The sequence below is a fragment of the Macrobrachium nipponense genome, chromosome 1 (assembly GCF_015104395.2).
Source record: "Macrobrachium nipponense isolate FS-2020 chromosome 1, ASM1510439v2, whole genome shotgun sequence".
Classification (NCBI taxonomy): domain Eukaryota; kingdom Metazoa; phylum Arthropoda; class Malacostraca; order Decapoda; family Palaemonidae; genus Macrobrachium; species Macrobrachium nipponense.
In genome coordinates, this window is record NC_087200.1 from 160,588,215 (window position 1) to 160,606,743 (window position 18,529).

The 18,529-nt window shown below is 40.3% G+C and overlaps 1 protein-coding gene across 1 annotated transcript in view; it reads left to right on the forward strand.

Moving 5' to 3' along the window:
- The window catches only part of LOC135219790 (tyrosine-protein phosphatase Lar-like), a 1,028,451-nt gene that overhangs the window by 983,224 nt on the left and 26,698 nt on the right, over positions 1 to 18,529 (forward strand). The window contains 9 exon segments of the mRNA XM_064256864.1: positions 3,290 to 3,485; positions 4,198 to 4,371; positions 12,937 to 13,074; positions 13,200 to 13,343; positions 13,794 to 14,010; positions 14,139 to 14,308; positions 14,508 to 14,662; positions 14,848 to 14,890; positions 15,160 to 15,386. Of these exon segments, the coding sequence (XP_064112934.1) occupies positions 3,290 to 3,485; positions 4,198 to 4,371; positions 12,937 to 13,074; positions 13,200 to 13,343; positions 13,794 to 14,010; positions 14,139 to 14,308; positions 14,508 to 14,662; positions 14,848 to 14,890; positions 15,160 to 15,386 (1,464 nt within the window).

The following is an 18,529-nucleotide window of genomic DNA, read 5'->3' on the forward strand; positions in this document are numbered from 1 at the left end:
ACTTTACAGCAACAACCTTTCGTATCTTGAAAACTTTTCGTATGTAGAGCAGTAAAATTTTTCGCATTGGCTTTCGTATCTCGAGTTTTTCGTAAGTAGAGCCTTTCGTATCTCGAGGTACTACTGTACTTATTAAAAATCTGTCATTTGTTCATAAGTGGAACAAACCTGGGTCTAAACTTAAGGATAGGATCAGTTTTGGTGGGAGGAAAGAAAGTCATGAACTGACTGGAGGTTCAGCACACCTGGTCTCACTTTCTGGCTAGGGAAAAGCAAAGGAATGAGACATAAGCCTCTGATCTATTGAATAAATAGTTCATCAAACCGTTGGACTAAGGAGTGGCCCCGTAACGTGTGCTTTTGCATGCACTTTGTTAGCATTAGAGGCTGAGAAAGAACTATGAGCATGTCTGATGACCTCATGGAGCCAAGAAGAGATGGTATTCTTGGACACTTCTTTCTTGTGTCGGCTTGTGCTAACAAGAAGTCTTTGACACTTGGGTCTGAGGTGATAAGTCCTTTTTAGGAAACTACACAGTTCTCTGACAGGACGTATTAGCAATTTGTCTAGATCATTATCAACAAAATCTCCCTGAGATGGAATTGAGAAGGACTCAAACCTGTCATCATGAGCGGAGGGATTTTGAGTCTTAGCTACGATTTCCAGGACTTATAAAAACAGTGAACCTTTTTTATAAAACAAAAATTCATTGTTTCTATGATAACCATTATACGTGTAATATATATATATATATATATATATATATATATATATATATATATATATATATATATATATACATACATACATACATACATACATACATACATACATACATACATATATATATAGTATATTTAACACAGTATATTTATGCATTGGCATGAATCCCTAATCACATGGTTCCAATAGAAAAAGGTCCTCCGTTTACATCCAAGATCCACTCCTATGTCCAGGACATAAACTGATTTTATGTGCAAGTTGGAACTTAAGCGTATGTAATGAAGTGACTCAGTAAAAATGAAAAAATAATGAAAATAAAACAATTCCTGAGCACAAACATACAGTATATACAAGGGTAAATACATTATCCTTACATTTACTCCTGTGATAAATTACAGTAATATACTGTACCATGAATAAAAAGAAACAATTCGTTACCTTTACTCCTGTGGTTGGTTTGTATACTTTGCATTGTAAAGGGGGTTGAGAGAGAGAGAGAGAGAGAGAGAGAGAGAGAGAGAGAGAGAGGAGAGAGAGAGAGAGAGAGAGAGAGAGAGAGAAGAGAGAGGATGGAGAGAAGAGAAGAGAGAGAACTGAAATGATAATATCAAAGTCTAAGCACATTATGAATGGATTTTGTCAGTAAAATAACATTTTTTACATAGTCTGCTGTGTTTTTCCATTAAAGGATATGTATTACTGAGAGAGAAAGAGAGAGGACTGAGGTGGTTACATTTAATTCTAGGCACAGTATGAATGGATTCTGTCAGTGAAATAACCTTGTACATTTGATATTTTGCTGTACTTTTTCATTAAAGACTTTATATACAGAGAGAGAGAGAGAGAGAGAGAGAGAGAGAGAGAGAGAGAGAGAGAGAGAGAGAGAGAGAGAGAGAGAGAGAGAGAGAGAGGGGAACTGATGTGTTTACATCATAGTCTAAGGACACTAACCACCTGGGGATGAGACTTGACAGGCGCAGGTAAACTATAGCTGGGGAGTAGAGTAAGAATGTGTTGCCTATGTATGAAATTTGGGTTTTAAATATTTTCACAGTGATTAGTGTTGTAACATCGACAGTAATAAAATATTCTATTGAGTACTGTTATATGCGTGATAATGTTAGTCAACTAGACTTGTGATGAAATACCTTACAGTAAATCAGACAAAGCAAAATATATGGCAACACGCACCCGTGTATGTGCACTTGATCTCGTAGTGAATTTCCTGGGTTTGGTTAGTTTCATTAAAGGTATGTACACTATAGTACTGATATATGGAAGAGAGAGAACAGGAGTCTTTTAATAAATTTATGTGAGGTGGTGAGGACGTAACCACGAAATAATGCAGGCCGAATATGACATAAACCAAGAAACTTACTGTAAATGAGAGGGAATAGAAACTACGAATGATGCACCTGAATTCAGGAGATATCAGTAGAAACCAGGAATGAATTCTCCCCTCACCTAAACATTTAGAGGTCAGTGATTCCACAACTGCACTAGACAAACTATTCTTTAGCAGTCTTATTCGAGCACCATATGAAACAGACAGAAATTTGACTCTCAAAACATCTTACATACTGCCCTTAGTCTCAACAAAAAGAGTATAACTTCATGGCTTCTCTTTTAATTCAAACACTCAAGGGATTGGGGGTCTGTAGCCCTCGAATTTGTCCTGGAATTCAAAGCTAAGACTCAAAATCCTTCAGTCCCAATGACAGATTTAAGTCATTTTTTATCCCTTCCCTTAGAGACTTTGTGATGATGAGCCAGAGGTGTTACTTTTATGTCTTGTTAGGGTTATGTGAAGTTATCTAAAAAGTACTCATCTCAGACCTGAGTGTCAAGGACATTCTGGTAGCACGGGCTAGAACAAGAAGGATGCGTCCAAAAACACCATCTCTTTTGATTATATGAGGGAATTAGATGTGCATACAACAGTTCTTCTGATGCAGATGCCAATACAGTGCAACGAAGACTGCATGATGTTAGAGGCTTTGGCCCTTCCATTGCCTTTAAAAAGAACCTGTCAGTTCATAGAGTATTGAAGGCTGGTAATTGGGTTCATCAAATAACCTTCACCTCCTTCTACCTATGGGACGTTGCCCATAGTTCCTTGGACACTTTTCTGTGGGTCCAGTGGTGGCTGCTAAACAAATGTAGCTACCCTGTGGCATCCACTCTAATGCAAATTCAACTGACAAGACTCCATCCACATGGATTTTTTCTGATTTATTCATGAACATTTTCAATTAGCTTTATGTATTTTATAAGAATACCATTGTGGTGCAAGCCATAAATGTGGTTTGTTGATGATGTATTACATGAAAAGCAGTTTTATTTTATGGGATGTCAATCTCACCAATTATGCACCAGTGTATTGAATCTTATACAAACATAAACTTTACCATTAATAACATGACCCTTTATTTTGTATTTTAGTGTTTATTATAGTTTGGAAAATTTTAAGGTACTGAGGGGTACCAAGCCACAAAAACCGTTTCCTCAATAGCCTGTACCCCTCCCATATCAAATGAGCACTACATTTTAATTTATACTTTCCAGATTCCAAACGCCAGGCACTATAGTGTTTTCATGGGACCCACCTACCCCAAATGATAGGAATGGTGTTGTAATTAACTATGATGTTGAATTTAACAAGAATGTTGTGCTCAATACTGACTTCAAACATGTAAAGAATACTACTGAGGGCAGGATTGTGTTTGATGGACTTGAGGAGAATATGGATTATACATTTAAGGTAAATGTTGCAATATGCATTCATGCTCTTTAATGTAAATGTCTTACAGTGGTGGATTTAAGGGCTGGCCAACTGCCCACGTGCCCCCCCATGGATATGAATGATAGAGCATTGTTTTCTTTCAATAAATCATAATTAGTATCAAACATTTGCTTAGGTAATGATTATTTCAACAAACAACTTTACAACAACAACTACTACTACTACTGTGCAAATATACATAAATATTGATAAAATATATGTACTATACAAGTTTTTATATATAGGTATATATATATATATATATATATATATATATATGTATATATATATATATCTATATATTATGTATATATATATATATATATATCTATATATATATATATATATATTAATATATATATATTATATATATATTATACATAAATGAATGACTGATGATCATAAGTGCCCCCCCATGAAAGATTTCTAGATCTGCCACTGTTGTGTTATTGATTACAGTAGTATATTTACTGATTCTATACTGATTCTGTTACAGTAGTATACTGTTATTGCTTAAATTATTTTCCCATAGGTCCATTGACACTCAGATGTAAAATATAGCATTCAATAATCAAATACTATTTGTAGTTTGAAATTATTCATGTAAATGTATTTATAAGATCACTGAGGTATATTTGTTATCTTTATAGGTGATGTTAATTGGTTGATTGTTATTCATGTACACCCTTAGGTAAGAGCATGGACAACAAAGGGGCCTGGACCTTACAGTGAACTTCTGCACCTCCACACTGAACCAGATCTTGTTCGTGCCCCCATGAATCTTCAAGGCCTGGCAACTTCAGAATCATCAATTGAGATTTGGTGGGAACCTGTGCCATCCAGAGGAAAAGTAGTTGGTTATAAGGTAAAGTACTGCTGCCATGAGAAACTAGTGCTACAGTGAATATTTGTCTTAATTAATTCACTGCCTACATAGCCTGAGGAAACTTGAATGAATTCATTTCTGGGCTTGACCTGTGTCGGCCTGTGAAATGGTTCCTATGATACTATTTCTGAAGAATAAATATTGCTATTCATCCTAGAGAAAAAGAAACATATAATGCCAAGATAAATGGCTCGCTCACTTCTTATAGAAGTGTCGGTATAGTAAGGAGCGAGTGGAATCACTACCAGAGGTCCCTTGCCATTTAGCTTCTTCCTTCGACAAAACCCCGAACTACGGAGGAGCCGTGCTACAGCTCCCGGTCTACTACTACCGTGCGCCTCCGACGCCTGAGACGTCATTCCTTTCGATAGCGCGCGTTACACCAAACGTTAAAATTTTTTCGGTGCTGTGTTTCGCTCTATTTGGATTTATTTGGATTTATTTTCAAGATGTCTTCAACTTCTGCTTCTAAGTTAAGTACTGTTTGGGGTTACTGATCTCATTTATGATGATCTTCGTGTTTTATACATATTCGGAGCCTTATCGGCCGGTATGCCCCTCGACCGCATGGCGGTACGGGTTATCTCTTTCGGTCTTCCATACCGTTAGAGATTTCCCTTTTTCTCAGTACTTTAGATATGGTTACTTATACATAGTCTCTATATCTTTATGCAGTTAGTTTTTTAGTTAGGCCTCCACGGGGCACGCTCCGACCGCACGTTTCGGACCTTAGTCTAGCTACGCCTTACATTGTTAGGAGTTTTATCAGTCACGATTGAGAGTCCATATCATCTTAATTATTCTGATGTTCTCTCTTTCCTTCTCTAGTTCCTGATCACCTTTAATAATATTATAGGTACTAGTTGGCTAACATACACCTGCTTCGGTATGGCGATTAGCTTCCCTGTTATAATTTATTTTACCGTTAAGTTAGGCTTTCATACCCCAATTGTTGATTGGTGATTAGCCTGCCCCCCGTTTTCTTGAACTAGAGGTTAAATTAGGCTAACATACCCCTTTCTTCGGATCGGCGATTAACCTAATTTTCTGTTTGCTTAGCTTCGTGTTCCCCTGTGTTAGTCTAGCTTTAAGATATCGCTTTAATTTTATTTGATTGATTATTATAAATAATCCTATTTATATCAGTGATATTGATGTTGTTCCGACGGTTCTTCCCCACCTCGTATCTTTCACCTGGCTGGGAAGACCACCGTTTTATCACTGTGAGCCACCCGGTGTTACGGGGTCCCCCTCCCGTCACCCCATTCCCCCCCCTCCATACATTGCCATCCACGTCGATGGGGATGATGACTCGTTTCTCACAGCTAGCGTCCGAGTCTGCATGAGAGGGGGTGACTCACGGGACTGGTGGGGATCTCCCCTCCCCTACTGGTACTCTCACTCGTCACGTGCCTCGGGGGCTCGGGACCTCCTCCCCCCTTCTTCTCCGTCCTTAACTGGCCCGGCTCAGGGGGAGGGCTCCCCTACCCACATTCTTCCCTACTCTTTCCCCCTCAGTTCAGTCCGGCAGGTGTCTATCCGCCGCTACCTAACATAGATAGGGGGTGGGGTGATGTAAACCCACTGGGTTTGTTTCCTATCCACTTAGGATAGTTTTCAACAGCGCGCACTTACTGATAGGGGTTTTTAATTTTGTTTTTATTTTGTGTGTTATTTAATGTTTAGAATCTTTTGCGTTACTCCGGGGTTTTTTTTATTTCCGCCTCTCGTACTATCCCTTGCTTCGTTAGAAGTTTGACATTGCTCACTCAATATTAATTAACTCCGGGCCATACGGAGAACTCCACCGGGCCTACGGAGTCTATTTTTAGTCATATGACAAGTGAGCTTAGGCGGAGGCAGAGACTTTCTTCCCCCCTCGTAACTTTTCTACGTAATATTCATACGTAGATCTCTTCGTCGGTCCTACTCCGCACCCAAGTCTTATTTGTAACCCCACGGAAAGTTTGCATATTATTCCACCGGAGGTTGTCATTGGTACTCATGTATCCTTTGACTTACAGATGTTGTGCCAGGAGATTGGGTGCAGTGCCATCCTCCAAGACCGTGCGGCCATATAGTATGCCGTTCTCATGCAGGTTGTGCAGTGAAAGTGGAGGATTTTATCGTTTGGCATCATGAAGCTTGCCAAACCTGCTACTTGCTAGTAGGAGATGCCTCACTAGTAGTAAGTTTCTTAGCACTTTCTTCATTCATTTGTCACCTGGAATACTTGTTGTTATATTATACCTTTCACATATGAGACACATATTCATATAATCTCAACACAACAGACATTCCTCCCCTATCCTCTCCCTAACTCTAGACCCTTTTTTACAGGGTTCTGATGAAGAAAAGAAGAAAGCTTTGTCGACTCAAAGCTTGGGTAGGGGGTTTTGGCCGGAATTCTAAGGGCCGCCCCTACATTCTTACCCAGGATATGGCGGACCTAATATTCCCAGGAGCCAAGAAAGGATCAGTGGTGGGGACCCGATAGCCGGCCGCCCCTTTTGCTCGGCCTGAACCTTCAAGTCATGATCTCCCTACAGGAGGGGGATTTCCTCGACGTTGAACCCATGGCTATTGACTCCGTGGGTACAGGTAAGGGTGTAGTAGGGGCAGCTCCTGTGGGTTCTCAGGGCCCTTTCCTGAATTCCCTTTCTCCATCACCTTCTACTGATCCTTCTACTTCCACTTCTTTCCGGGGCTTCACTGAAGAGCAGTGGTCTGTCCGTCCTAAGGCTACTTCAGTGATCCCCAAGGCTAAGATGACGAGGAGAAACTTAAAAAGTCTCTCCCAAGAAATCGGTCATCCTGACAGACACTATAACTCCGGCTCACCACCCGGATCAGTTAGGTCAAGGGAGGCCTCTTCCTCTGCGTCGAGGTCCCCCAAACATAGATCACGTAAGGATCGGGCTCAAGTCCCTCTTTTTGATCCCGAATCCTTTTCGGCTAACATTCTGGAGCAGGTGGGAGTGATCGTAGGGGCCTTGGTTGACAACAAGGTCGGCTCGGTGCTCTCCCAGCTCTCCAGTTCTGTTACGTCTTCCGGCCAGTCGATCCAATCGCTGGCGGAACGGCTGGCCGCTCAGGAGAATGCCATCGCCGGGATCCAAACCTCGATTGCGGCAGGTTCCCCTCTATCTGTGCCACCTTCTCCTCTTCCAAATGCCAGATTCCCTAGCCAACTGCCGGAATTCAAGGCGGCCAACACTTGGAGGATCGCTTCGTATGCCCCGTTTGTCAACGGAATGTTGACAATTGAAGGCATAGGAACTCGAAGGCGTGAGGACTTCGAGTTCCACCCCAGAGACCTTCAAACACCATTCATTGGCTACGTCCGACTAACGGAAGCAGCGATGATGAGAGAGGACAAGGTTCCCCAAGAAACGTTGATCCTTCCGAGGGCACAGCACAGCAGACTCTAATGAGAAGTCTGGAAGAATGGGGGTGTGAAAACACCCGCATCACAGCCTTTAGGAGTCCTTTCACCATTTTTACTCGGTGGAAGGGACTCCACTACCACTGACCCTTAAGGTAGTGGAAGCAACCTTTCAGCCGCCCTGAAAGACGAGCCCTGCCTCAACTACGAGAGACGGAACCCACCTCTCTCTTAGTCCCAGGCTCCGAGACGTACTTCGAAGGGGGCAGTTCCTACTTTCTCAGTAGGAAAACTAAAGGCGGACTGTGCCACCTCTCTCTTTAGTGAGAGACTCCCCAGGTTGTCGGACTCTCTCATCCAGATGGAAGTACGACGCCCGGACTAGGCTCGCGAGATCCCTTTCCTCCATGACTATGGCGGAGATGACGGCTCTTGTATACCAACAAGAGCCGTTATTTAAAGTTTTGGCTAAAGGTCTGCTGCACACCATGCAGTGTGACCTTACGACTTCCTCATAGCCAGGAGAAATTGTAGGAAGCACGTTCTGGCGGAAGCTACTATCCGCCATGAACCGAATAAACTGATTGCTTCCTCAATTTGGGGAACGGACCTCTTTCCAGCACCAGTAGTAGCAGAAGTCCTTCATGAGGCTTCTAAGGTCAACCAGTGCCTCAAAGTCAGGTGGGACTGGTAGCAAAGCGGAGGCAGGAATCTTCTGGTCCTAACCCAAGGAACAAGAAGAAACCAGGAAGTTCTCTCCCTTCCAGCCTTCTCAACAAACGTTGGTTCAGGCAGTCCCAGCATCACAAGGGCAACCATCGTCGAAGGGTCAACAACAATACCTTGTTCTGACCCCTCAGTCCCAGCAATCTCAACCCTCCACTTCCTTTGCTGTCTCGCCAGCCTACAATTCCAACTATGAAAGCCAGAACTTTCAGGCTTTCAATAGGTTTGCGAGATGCAGTAGAGCAAGAGGTGCCTCTCGATTCAGAGGATCCGGCAGGGCTGCTAACAGGGGAAGAGGTTTCCGAGGAGCAAGAGGTGGCCGCCCCTCGGCAAACCAGCAGTGAGAATCCCAAGGTAGGAGGGAGGCTGTACCTCTTCCGCCAGCGGTGGGGGTTCAGCCCTTGGGCTCAAAGTATAGTAACAAAGGGACTAGGTTGGAGTTGGCTAGAGGGCCCTCCTCCAACAACCAACAGATTCTATCAAGCACCAACAACGGAATTGGTAGAGTATACCGAAGACCTCCTTCTCAAAGGAGTAGTCTCAAGAGTCAACAATTGAAAATTTCAAGGACGCTTGTTCAGCGTGCCAAAGAAAGACTCGGTAAACCGAGGAATCATCTTAGACTTGTCCCATCTGGAACTTATTTCATTCATTGCGACAAGTTCAGGATGCTGACCGTTTCGCAGGTACGGACCTTACTTCCCCGTGGGCCGTCACAACCTCTATAGATCTTACAGATGCCTACTATCATGTTCCCATAGCCAGACACTTCTGTCCATTCCTAGGCTTCAAACTAGGCAACAGATCCTACTCCTTCAAGGTAATGCCATTCGGGTTGGGCTCAACAATAGCCCCCAGGATCTTCCACAAATTGGCGGAAGCAGTAGTGCAAGAGCTAAGGAAACAGGGAATAATGTTAGTGGCTTATCTGGACGATTGGCTTATTTGGGCAAAGAACCCCAAAGAATGCAAAGAAGCAACGGTCAGAGTGATCAAATTCCTGGAACATTTAGGTTTTCAAATAAACAAAACCAAGTCCAGACTAACACCGGAATCTGCGATTCCAGTGGTTAGGCCTTCAGTGGGACTTACAATCGCACACTCTATCAATTCCGTCGTTGAAAAGGAAAGAAATTGCAAGAGCTACAAACAATTTCTCAAACGACAACAAACATCCAGGAGGTGCCATGGAGAGGATCCTGGGCTTCACTCCCAGTTTGTTGCATCAAGTCACAGACGTTCTGCTCAGAGCCAAACTCAAAGATATAAACAGAGTATGGCGCTCAAGAGCGAATTGCAGATCACGGGACAAACTAGCCTCTATCCCAGCAATCTTACGGAAACGTCTCGCCCCTGGACGGAGACAAAGAACCTTTCAAAAGCAATTCCTCTACAGTTTCCCCCTCCATCATTAGTGATCCACACAGACGCCTCACTAACCAGGGTGGGGAGGATACTCCCAGTACGAAAAAGTTCAAGGAACTTGGTCGTTAACATTCGCCAGCTACATATCAATGTACTGGAGGCCATGGCAGTATTCCTCACACTGAAACTACTCCGTCCGCCCAAGAACTCTCATTTCAAATTAGTTCTGGACAGTGCAGTAAGTAGTACACTGCATCAACAGGGGCGGATCCAAGTCAAGCCACTTGAACCATGTCATGATAGCCATCTTTTCTCTGGCATGCAAAAACAAATGGCACCTGTCAGCCACTCACCTGGCAGGAGTCAAGAACGTAGTAGCAGACGCTCTATCACGCTGCGCTCCGTTGGAATCGGAGTGGACACTGGAAACAGGAGGTTCATTCAATTGGATCAGTCTACAAGTCCCCGGACTCCAAGTAGACCTCTTCGCCACGGAGTCAAACCACAAACTCCCTTGTTACGTGGCACCCAACCTCGATCCTCTAGCATACGCTACGGATGCAATGATCCTCGATTGGAACGAATGGAAAATATTTACCTCTTCCCTCCGGTGAACCTTCTCATGAAAGTTTTAGACAAACTCAGGACATTCAAAGGCCAAGTAGCTCTAGTAGCTCCCACTGGCCCAAGAGCAATTGGTTCCCTCTACTCCTAGAGTTGAGACTCCGACCACTACGGATTCCCAACCCAAACTAACCCAGTTAGTGCAAACTCAGACTGTGTCCGCTTCCTCAAGAATTCAGAAAACCCTAACTTTATGGATTTTCTGAAATTCGCAGCCATGAGGAATGCAGAAATTGATCCCCAGAATATCTCATTCTTGGAATCAGATAAAAGAGAATCTACTCTCCGACAATATGATTCATCTGTCAAGAAACTAGCAGAGTTCCTTAAGTTGTCAAATTCTCAAGTCATGACAACGAACCTAGCCATAATTTTATTCATATCATTGTTTGAGAAAGGCTTAGCAGCAAGCACTATCACTACGACCAAATCAGCTCTTAAAAGATCTTCCAATTTGGTTTTAGCATAGACCTTACGGATTCGTACTTTACGTCCATACCAAAAGCTTGTGCTAGATTAAGACCATCAACGAGACCTAAATCAGTCTCTTGGTTCTTAAATGATGTCCTCAAACTGGCCTCGGACATTAACATGACTCTTGCAATTATATATCCCTCCTGAGGAAAACCCTATTCTTATTAAGTTTAGCCTCCGGAGCTAGAATATCAGAACTGTCAGCTTTATCAAGGGAACCAGGCCACATTGAGTTCCTCCCCTCAGGGGAAGTCCTCTTATCCCCAGATCGCCATTTTCTAGCCAAAAATGAAGACCCACAGGACAGATGGTCCTCGTGGAAAATCCTACCACTACCTCAAGACATTTCCCTTTGTCCTGTCAACTCATTAAGAGCCTACCTAAGCAGAACAACTCTGAAATCTTCAGGCCCATTGTTCATTAGGAAGGGAGGTGGTACATTATCCCTAAAAGGGATCAGGCAACAAATTTTATACTTCATTAAACAGGCCAATCCAGAGTCCTTTCCTCGGGCCCACGATGTTAGGGCGGTGGCCACATCTATTAATTATTTCCAACACATGAATTTTGACGATCTTAAGAAGTATACAGGCTGGAAATCTCCGACAGTTTTCAAACGGCACTACCTAAAACCCAACCCCTTAGAAGCCCTCAAAATTTCCAGCAGTGGCAGCTGGAAACACAGTTTCTCCTGATTCTTAATTTTTACTATAACTTCTTGTAGCCTTCCCTTCTACCTGCCCATTGCACCCTTACTTAGTTAGTCGCCTCCATGTATTGGGTTACCTTGAGTTTGCTTTTGTTCATCATTCTAATCGGATTCAGTTCCATTCTTTTGTATATATCAACTTATATCTTGTCTTTGCCTAACCTGTATTGTTATTGTTTGTTGTTAGGCTAACTAATTTTAAGTGATAACCCGTGTTTTAGGGCTTATACTTCCCTTAGGGTAAGACTGTAATTTTAGTTGATTATTATACTATTAACCTTACAAGTGTTTAACTTTACCTTCTTAATTTATCTGTACTGTTCCTCAAGCTTGGTGTTTGGCATTCTCTGGTACTATTTCACAGGCCGACACAGGTCAAGCCCAGAAAAGGGATTTTGACGAAGGAAATCTATTTCTGGGCAACGACCTGTGTCGCCCTGTGAAACCCCACCCTGTAGTTAGATTATCCTCACCCAGCTTACCCCAAGCTTGGAGGCTATCTTCAGGAATGACGTCTCAGGCGTCGGAGGCGCTCACGGTAGTAGTAGACCGGGAGCTGTAGCACGGCTCCTCCGTAGTTTGGGGTTTTGTCGAAGGAAGAAGCTAAATGGCAAGGGACCTCTGGTAGTGATTCCACTCGCTCCTTACTATACCGACACTTCTATAAGAAGTGAGCGAGCCATTTATCTTGGCATTATATTGTTTCTTTTTTCTCTAGGATGAATAGCAATATTTATTCTTCAGAAATAGTATCAAAGGAACCATTTCACAGGGCGACACAGGTCGTTGCCCAGAAATAGATTTTTCCTTCGTCAAAATCCCTTTATTAATAAGTCATCAATGAAATGTATATACATACTCATAACCATATTGATGTCTGGCAGTGTAACCCACTCAAAACATTTATCTGAGGTTTGTAAAAGGACAAGAAAATATTGCATTGAGTTTGGGAATAAACTCATGTGTCATGCTGGAGACAAATCTATTTTGTAGCAATACCATAACTGCTTTAAACATGACTCCAAATCATCAATTTTTTTTTTTTTTTTTTTTTTTTTGCTATACTATACACAATTTAATTCAGTTGTAGTACATCACAAGCACATGTTCTTGTTCATAAGTTAGGCTAGGTAAATTGTAAGGGAAGACCAAGTTTTAAGGTAGGATAAGAGCTTATCTGCAGTTTGCCCATTTTTGCCATGCCTTGGCATTAACACACATAAGAAAGATATTAATAAAATATTTACTTGCAATGTGACAGGTCTTTTACACAATGGCTCCAACACCTGACTTGGACCTCTGGAATCAGATTAGTGTTCCTGTAACTCATTCTGCTGAATTACAAAATTTAGAACGCCATGCTGAGTATGCTATTGCTGTGGCTGCAAGGACTGCTACGGTAAGGGGCAATTTTTTCATGTTATGTTATTGAGTATATCGTTAAGGTTATGAAATTATTTAATGAACGAAAAAAAATGTTATGATTTATGAGATTTTAGCCTCTAATCTTGTTGGTTTTCATAGGGTTTGGGACGTTTATCCACTATGCTTCCTGTACGAGTGAAGCCTGTTGACGTGCCAATGTACTTGCGTGCACACCATGTCACAACACATTCGGCTAACCTGACTTGGGGACCACCAATCCAGCTCAATCCAAAGCACTTTAAGGTAAGATTCTTTAATCTTTCGTGAATAAAGAGTTAAGTGGTTTTGAATTTTTAAAATTACTTTTGGAATTTTTAACCCAAAATAAAATTTTACCAATTTGGTATTTCCTATTGAACATTTGTCTAGTTCTCATAACAATGATTGTATCTACAATGGTCTGTGCAAAATGCTGAAAATAGATCAGACATAATTATCCAGTAGCCTTCAGCATTAAAAAGAAATGGAGATGCTGAGCTGGAAATTAGGGATCTTGCTACTTGTAGAGAAGGCATTATAAAACTATAGAAATGTATTTCAACTCCAGATAACTGTTAGAGTTAGGTGCTGTGTACCTGTTAATTATGGCATGATCGTTAATATAATTTTTAGAATTTTAGAAATAAATTATTGTTTAGTTTAAATATTTATATATTAGACTGGCCTGTGGCACTAGTTTATCCAATTTTTCAGGTCACGTACAGTGCTATCAAGGAATTTGTTGATGCTCAGGGGGTAACACAGGTTCAAAAAATCCCGGTAACCACTCATATTGTTAATTCTCGGAAGTACAGCTTTATTATTGAGGATTTACGACCTTTTACTACATATACTGTGAATGTTACTGCCGTACCTCAGACTCAGGAGTACCGTCCACCAGCAAAAATTACAGTTACAACTCAGATGGCAGGTATGCAATGTAAATGATGGCTATTGAAATAATTTTATAAAAAAATCAGGTGTGCATATATGAAATATTACATTAATTTTTCTTACCACATTTTTACTGCTAGTGTTGATTTTTCATAATCATTACAGCTCCCCAGCCAATGGTAAAGCCAGATTTTTATGGTGTGAAAGGAGCGCATGAAATTGCTATGATACTACCACAGGCTTCAGAGGAATATGGACCAATTGCATTTTACTACCTCATTGTTGTGCCAGAAGATAAGGTGTTGAAGAATCCAGATCAGTACCTCACAGATGATGTAAGCAAATTAATATTGAAACCACATTTTTATTCAAACTGTAGGGTGTATCCCTGAAATTTGTGAAGAATATTTTCCATTATTACTCTGCTTCCTTTTTAAAGTCTTTGTAAATTGTGTTATATTTTTCTGTGTAAGTAATATATAGTATATGGTATGTATTTGTAAGAATTATGTATTATAAAACTATTCTCTTCAGCTGATTGCAAACAAAGCTGGAAGCAAGGAAGCACTTGCTGAGGGTCCTTACATTGCTGCCAAGTTTCTTCATCGCAATATTCCATATTCTTATTCACTTGGGGATGGTCAGATATATGAAGGATTTAAAAACAGGCCTCTGCAGAAGAAAAAGAAGTGAGTAGTAAGAAACTGCAGGGAACTTTCCTGTTAGATTTTTTTTATCCTTGATATTATGTTACATTGTAGATCATTTGTAATTGCTGTAAATCTTACCCTGAGCTTTAGTGAATACTATAAGGACAATTCTCTGCCAAACCATGGGAAAACTTTACCACAAAGTTTACTATACTTTTCTGTAGGTACAAGATATTTGTTAGAGCAGTGGTGGACACTCCTGGTCAGGTGAGTCAATATGACCATTTTTTCTTCATAGTATTCTCAGTTTTTCTTAAGACTTTTATTATGACTGATTTATTATATTAATTTTTTATTTAAATGGAAAGAAAGGCCCCTTAGGTATATATTCGTATCAGTTAACAGTACTTTTTTATGAGTTTGGTAATCTTTGATAAGTTGAGATTGGTGAGATTTTATTCATAAGTTGAATTCAAAATCTGTACCATGGTACATTGATATTTCTGTAGAATAAAGAATTCTTTACTTTTTTGCAGCATTTGTATACATCTTCCCCATTTTCGGCCTTCATTTCGCTTGACATGAGACCAGCTCCTTCAGGGGATTTACCCCAGCGACCAAACCCCCTGGAGCCAACTGATGAAACAAATACAAATATTACAGGGGAGCGTAGTGAGAGAGAAATGCTCATGATTGTTGGGCCAGTGATTGGTGCAGTCCTCTTGGTAGTGATATCACTATTCCTCTTTCTCTTTGTTTGGAAGTGAGTAATGTTATGGTTTTAATAATGCATTATAAATTTATTCTTTTAATACTTTTATTTTAAAATGAAATATGCTTTCTAAAAATAATTATCACACTGTATTTTTAGTTAATGCAACATGATAGATATCAGCTGTAAAAAATACAGGCATATGATACAAAAGATAACTTTTTTCATACATAAATACAAGATTGTTGTTACTAAAGTATTGTGAAGGGTGATTACTTCACTGTACACTAGTGGGCCAGCGAGGTGGACAAAAATCGAAACAATAATTGTATAATTTCATCATGATATTATGACATAGCTGAAAGATATAAATTATTAGAAAGTAAAATGCTCGTTATAAGATTATTTATGGAGAGTAGGATCAGCAGACACAATCATTATTAGAAGTTACTGAGTCAAGGTCATTCTTTCATGTGAAGCACTTGATAGTTTACATCAAGTTTGGAAGCAAACTGCATCGTTAAACAAGTTTTGGCGTAGGAAAAACCTGTTTTTGGTAGCCGCTATTCATCCTCAAAGGATTTAGACTCATGGTCCCCCCAAAGCTCCATAAGACAGACCAACCAATTACTACAAAGAATTCTCTTTAGTTGATCTCAGTCAGAATAGTGCTCGCTGGCACAGCGATAGAATAGAAAGGACTCAGGACAGGAGGGCTCTTATCTTTTGTCCTGCAATAATTACCTAGCCTCTACATTTTACTCGCATGCCCAGAACAAGGGAGCTCAAACAAAGCTCTAGCTTCTTGCTTCGGACCGAGCAAGGCCTCTATGTTTTGGTCTCGGGTAATGATGGCTCCCTGCGCTCTAATAGGTCATCTAAGTTTCTCTCCCCCCCCCCCCCCCCTTCCTCTTGTACAGCATAGGAAATATTATTTGACTAATGTAGTTCAACTGATGCCTCAACCCCTTAATTCGGACCTAATACATTTAAAGTCTGGCTTGACCCTGGATCAGGTAGGGGCTGAGGGCCCTTCGTTGACTTCTCAAGATACCTCTACTCAAGATAAGCAAGGTCAGTGTCAATCTGGGGTCATCTCTGGTGTTCAGCTGGTATTATTGCTGGTGTAGCTGGCTCATCGCAATGTTTCAACCTTCTTGTAGGTCATCTTCTTGGCTGGTCAACAGTAGAAATGAAGAGATGGTGTCTGCATGCCAGTTATAGTGGACACCATCTCTTCACTTCTACTGCTGACCGGCCAAGAAGATGACCTACGAGAAGGTCGAAATGTCACAATAAGCCAGGTACACACCATCAATAATACTAACTGAACATCAGAGACGACCCCTGCCTGACATTGACCTCACTTATGGAATAATACCAACACCGATAAATAAAACCCGTTTGACCTTGACCTGAGATCTGCCATTCTTGTATACCAGCATACTGATAATACCAGTATTGACTGCAAAATCCTGTTCTAAATAAAATATCACATCAGCATTATTTAGCTTTCTCCCAATATGAATATTGGCCAATTATTAAGAAGTATCACTGAGCCAGAGAGGTGAGTAATAAGAAAAATAGAAAAAATAATATAAAAAATTAATTCATCGAATTCTGCCATTTTATTCAACAGGATTTGTTTAAAAGAAGGTCTTCTTCCAAATTATTATTATTATTATTATTATTATTATTATTTTATTATTATTATTATTATTATTATTATTATTATTATTAATAATTTTTGGGGGGTTTATCACAGTCCTCCAATTCAACTGGGTGGTATTTATAGTGTGGGGTTCCGGGTTGCATCCTGCCTCCTTAGGAGTCCATCACTCTTCTTACTATGTGTGCCGTTTCTAGGATCAGACTCTTCTGCATGAGTCCTGGAGCTACTTCAGCCTCTAGTTCTCCCAGATTCCTTTTCAGGGATCTTGGGATCGTGCTTAGTGTTCCTATGATTATGGGTACAATTTCCATTGGCATATCCCATATCCTTCTTATTTATAATTATTATTATTATTTACTGAAACCAGACTACTGAGTAAATTTAGCTCTATCAGATCTAGCCCAAAGGATTGATTTTTATTGATAATAAAGTTTAGATTTTATTTATTAAAATTGTAGATTTTTCAAATTTTTATTTTTGGTTTAATCAAAAATTATAGAAATTCGCACAAAATTTATTTCAATAATTTATTTCCAAAACTTGATATTCATTTCCAATTATATTTTGCCATTCACAGTAAATGTTTGAGCATTAGTGTTCCCTTAAATTCTGTACATAAAGGGGCGGGATCATGTGGGCTGTTCATCCAATGTCCATGGGTCAAGTGAGAGTGACCAATTCTATGTGAGTCATAATTACTTGTGTGCGATATGATGAATTCCAAGTTTCAGTTTCCATGGTTTTGCCAGAAGTAGAGTATATCCACAGAGAAATAAGTGTTTAAAGCCTTGTAGGCACACAGAAACAAGTGTTTGTAGCCTTGTATGAACAAGTAAATAGTTACCAAGATGACTGGATATTATAATGATTGCACTTTGCATGCCATTAGACTGGATAAAATTCAAAGGTCTCTTTTTGGAGACTTTAACAGTGGTTAAATGTTAAGGTAGCTCAGTCCAAGTCAGGAACCTTATCTGAAGATGAAGATTACAGTAATAACCTTGCTTTCAACTCCAGTATTTTGGCAAGGAAAGGAAGATGACTTGATAGTATTACAAAGTGAGTTGATTATGCTTTCAAGTCCATTCAGCTCATTTAACTTGCTCCTGTTGGTTTTCCAGTCGCTCAAACTTATGAAATGATTACTTAAATAGTTATTACAATTCCAATAGTTTATTAAATTTTACCCCATATGGGGTATCACTTAAAGTGACTCTTGTTTGGCGTACTGTATAAAACATGTTTTTTTTTTTTTTTGGGGGGGGGTGGGGGGAGATCCTTAAAGCCTCAAGCTGCATTCCTTTTGGCTTAATACTTTTTGTTTGACGCCATGAATCCCTCCTTGTCTGGCTATCCAACTTCCACTAAACCTTACTCAAATGTTCACTTCTCATTGAAGATAAATACTTCTGGTGAGCCCACCGAGCAATAAAATATAACTTTTGGTTTCATGAAATTATAATACAAAAATTCTCACGATAAATAAATGTTTCTTGAGTATTTGCAGTAATAAAGTAGATAT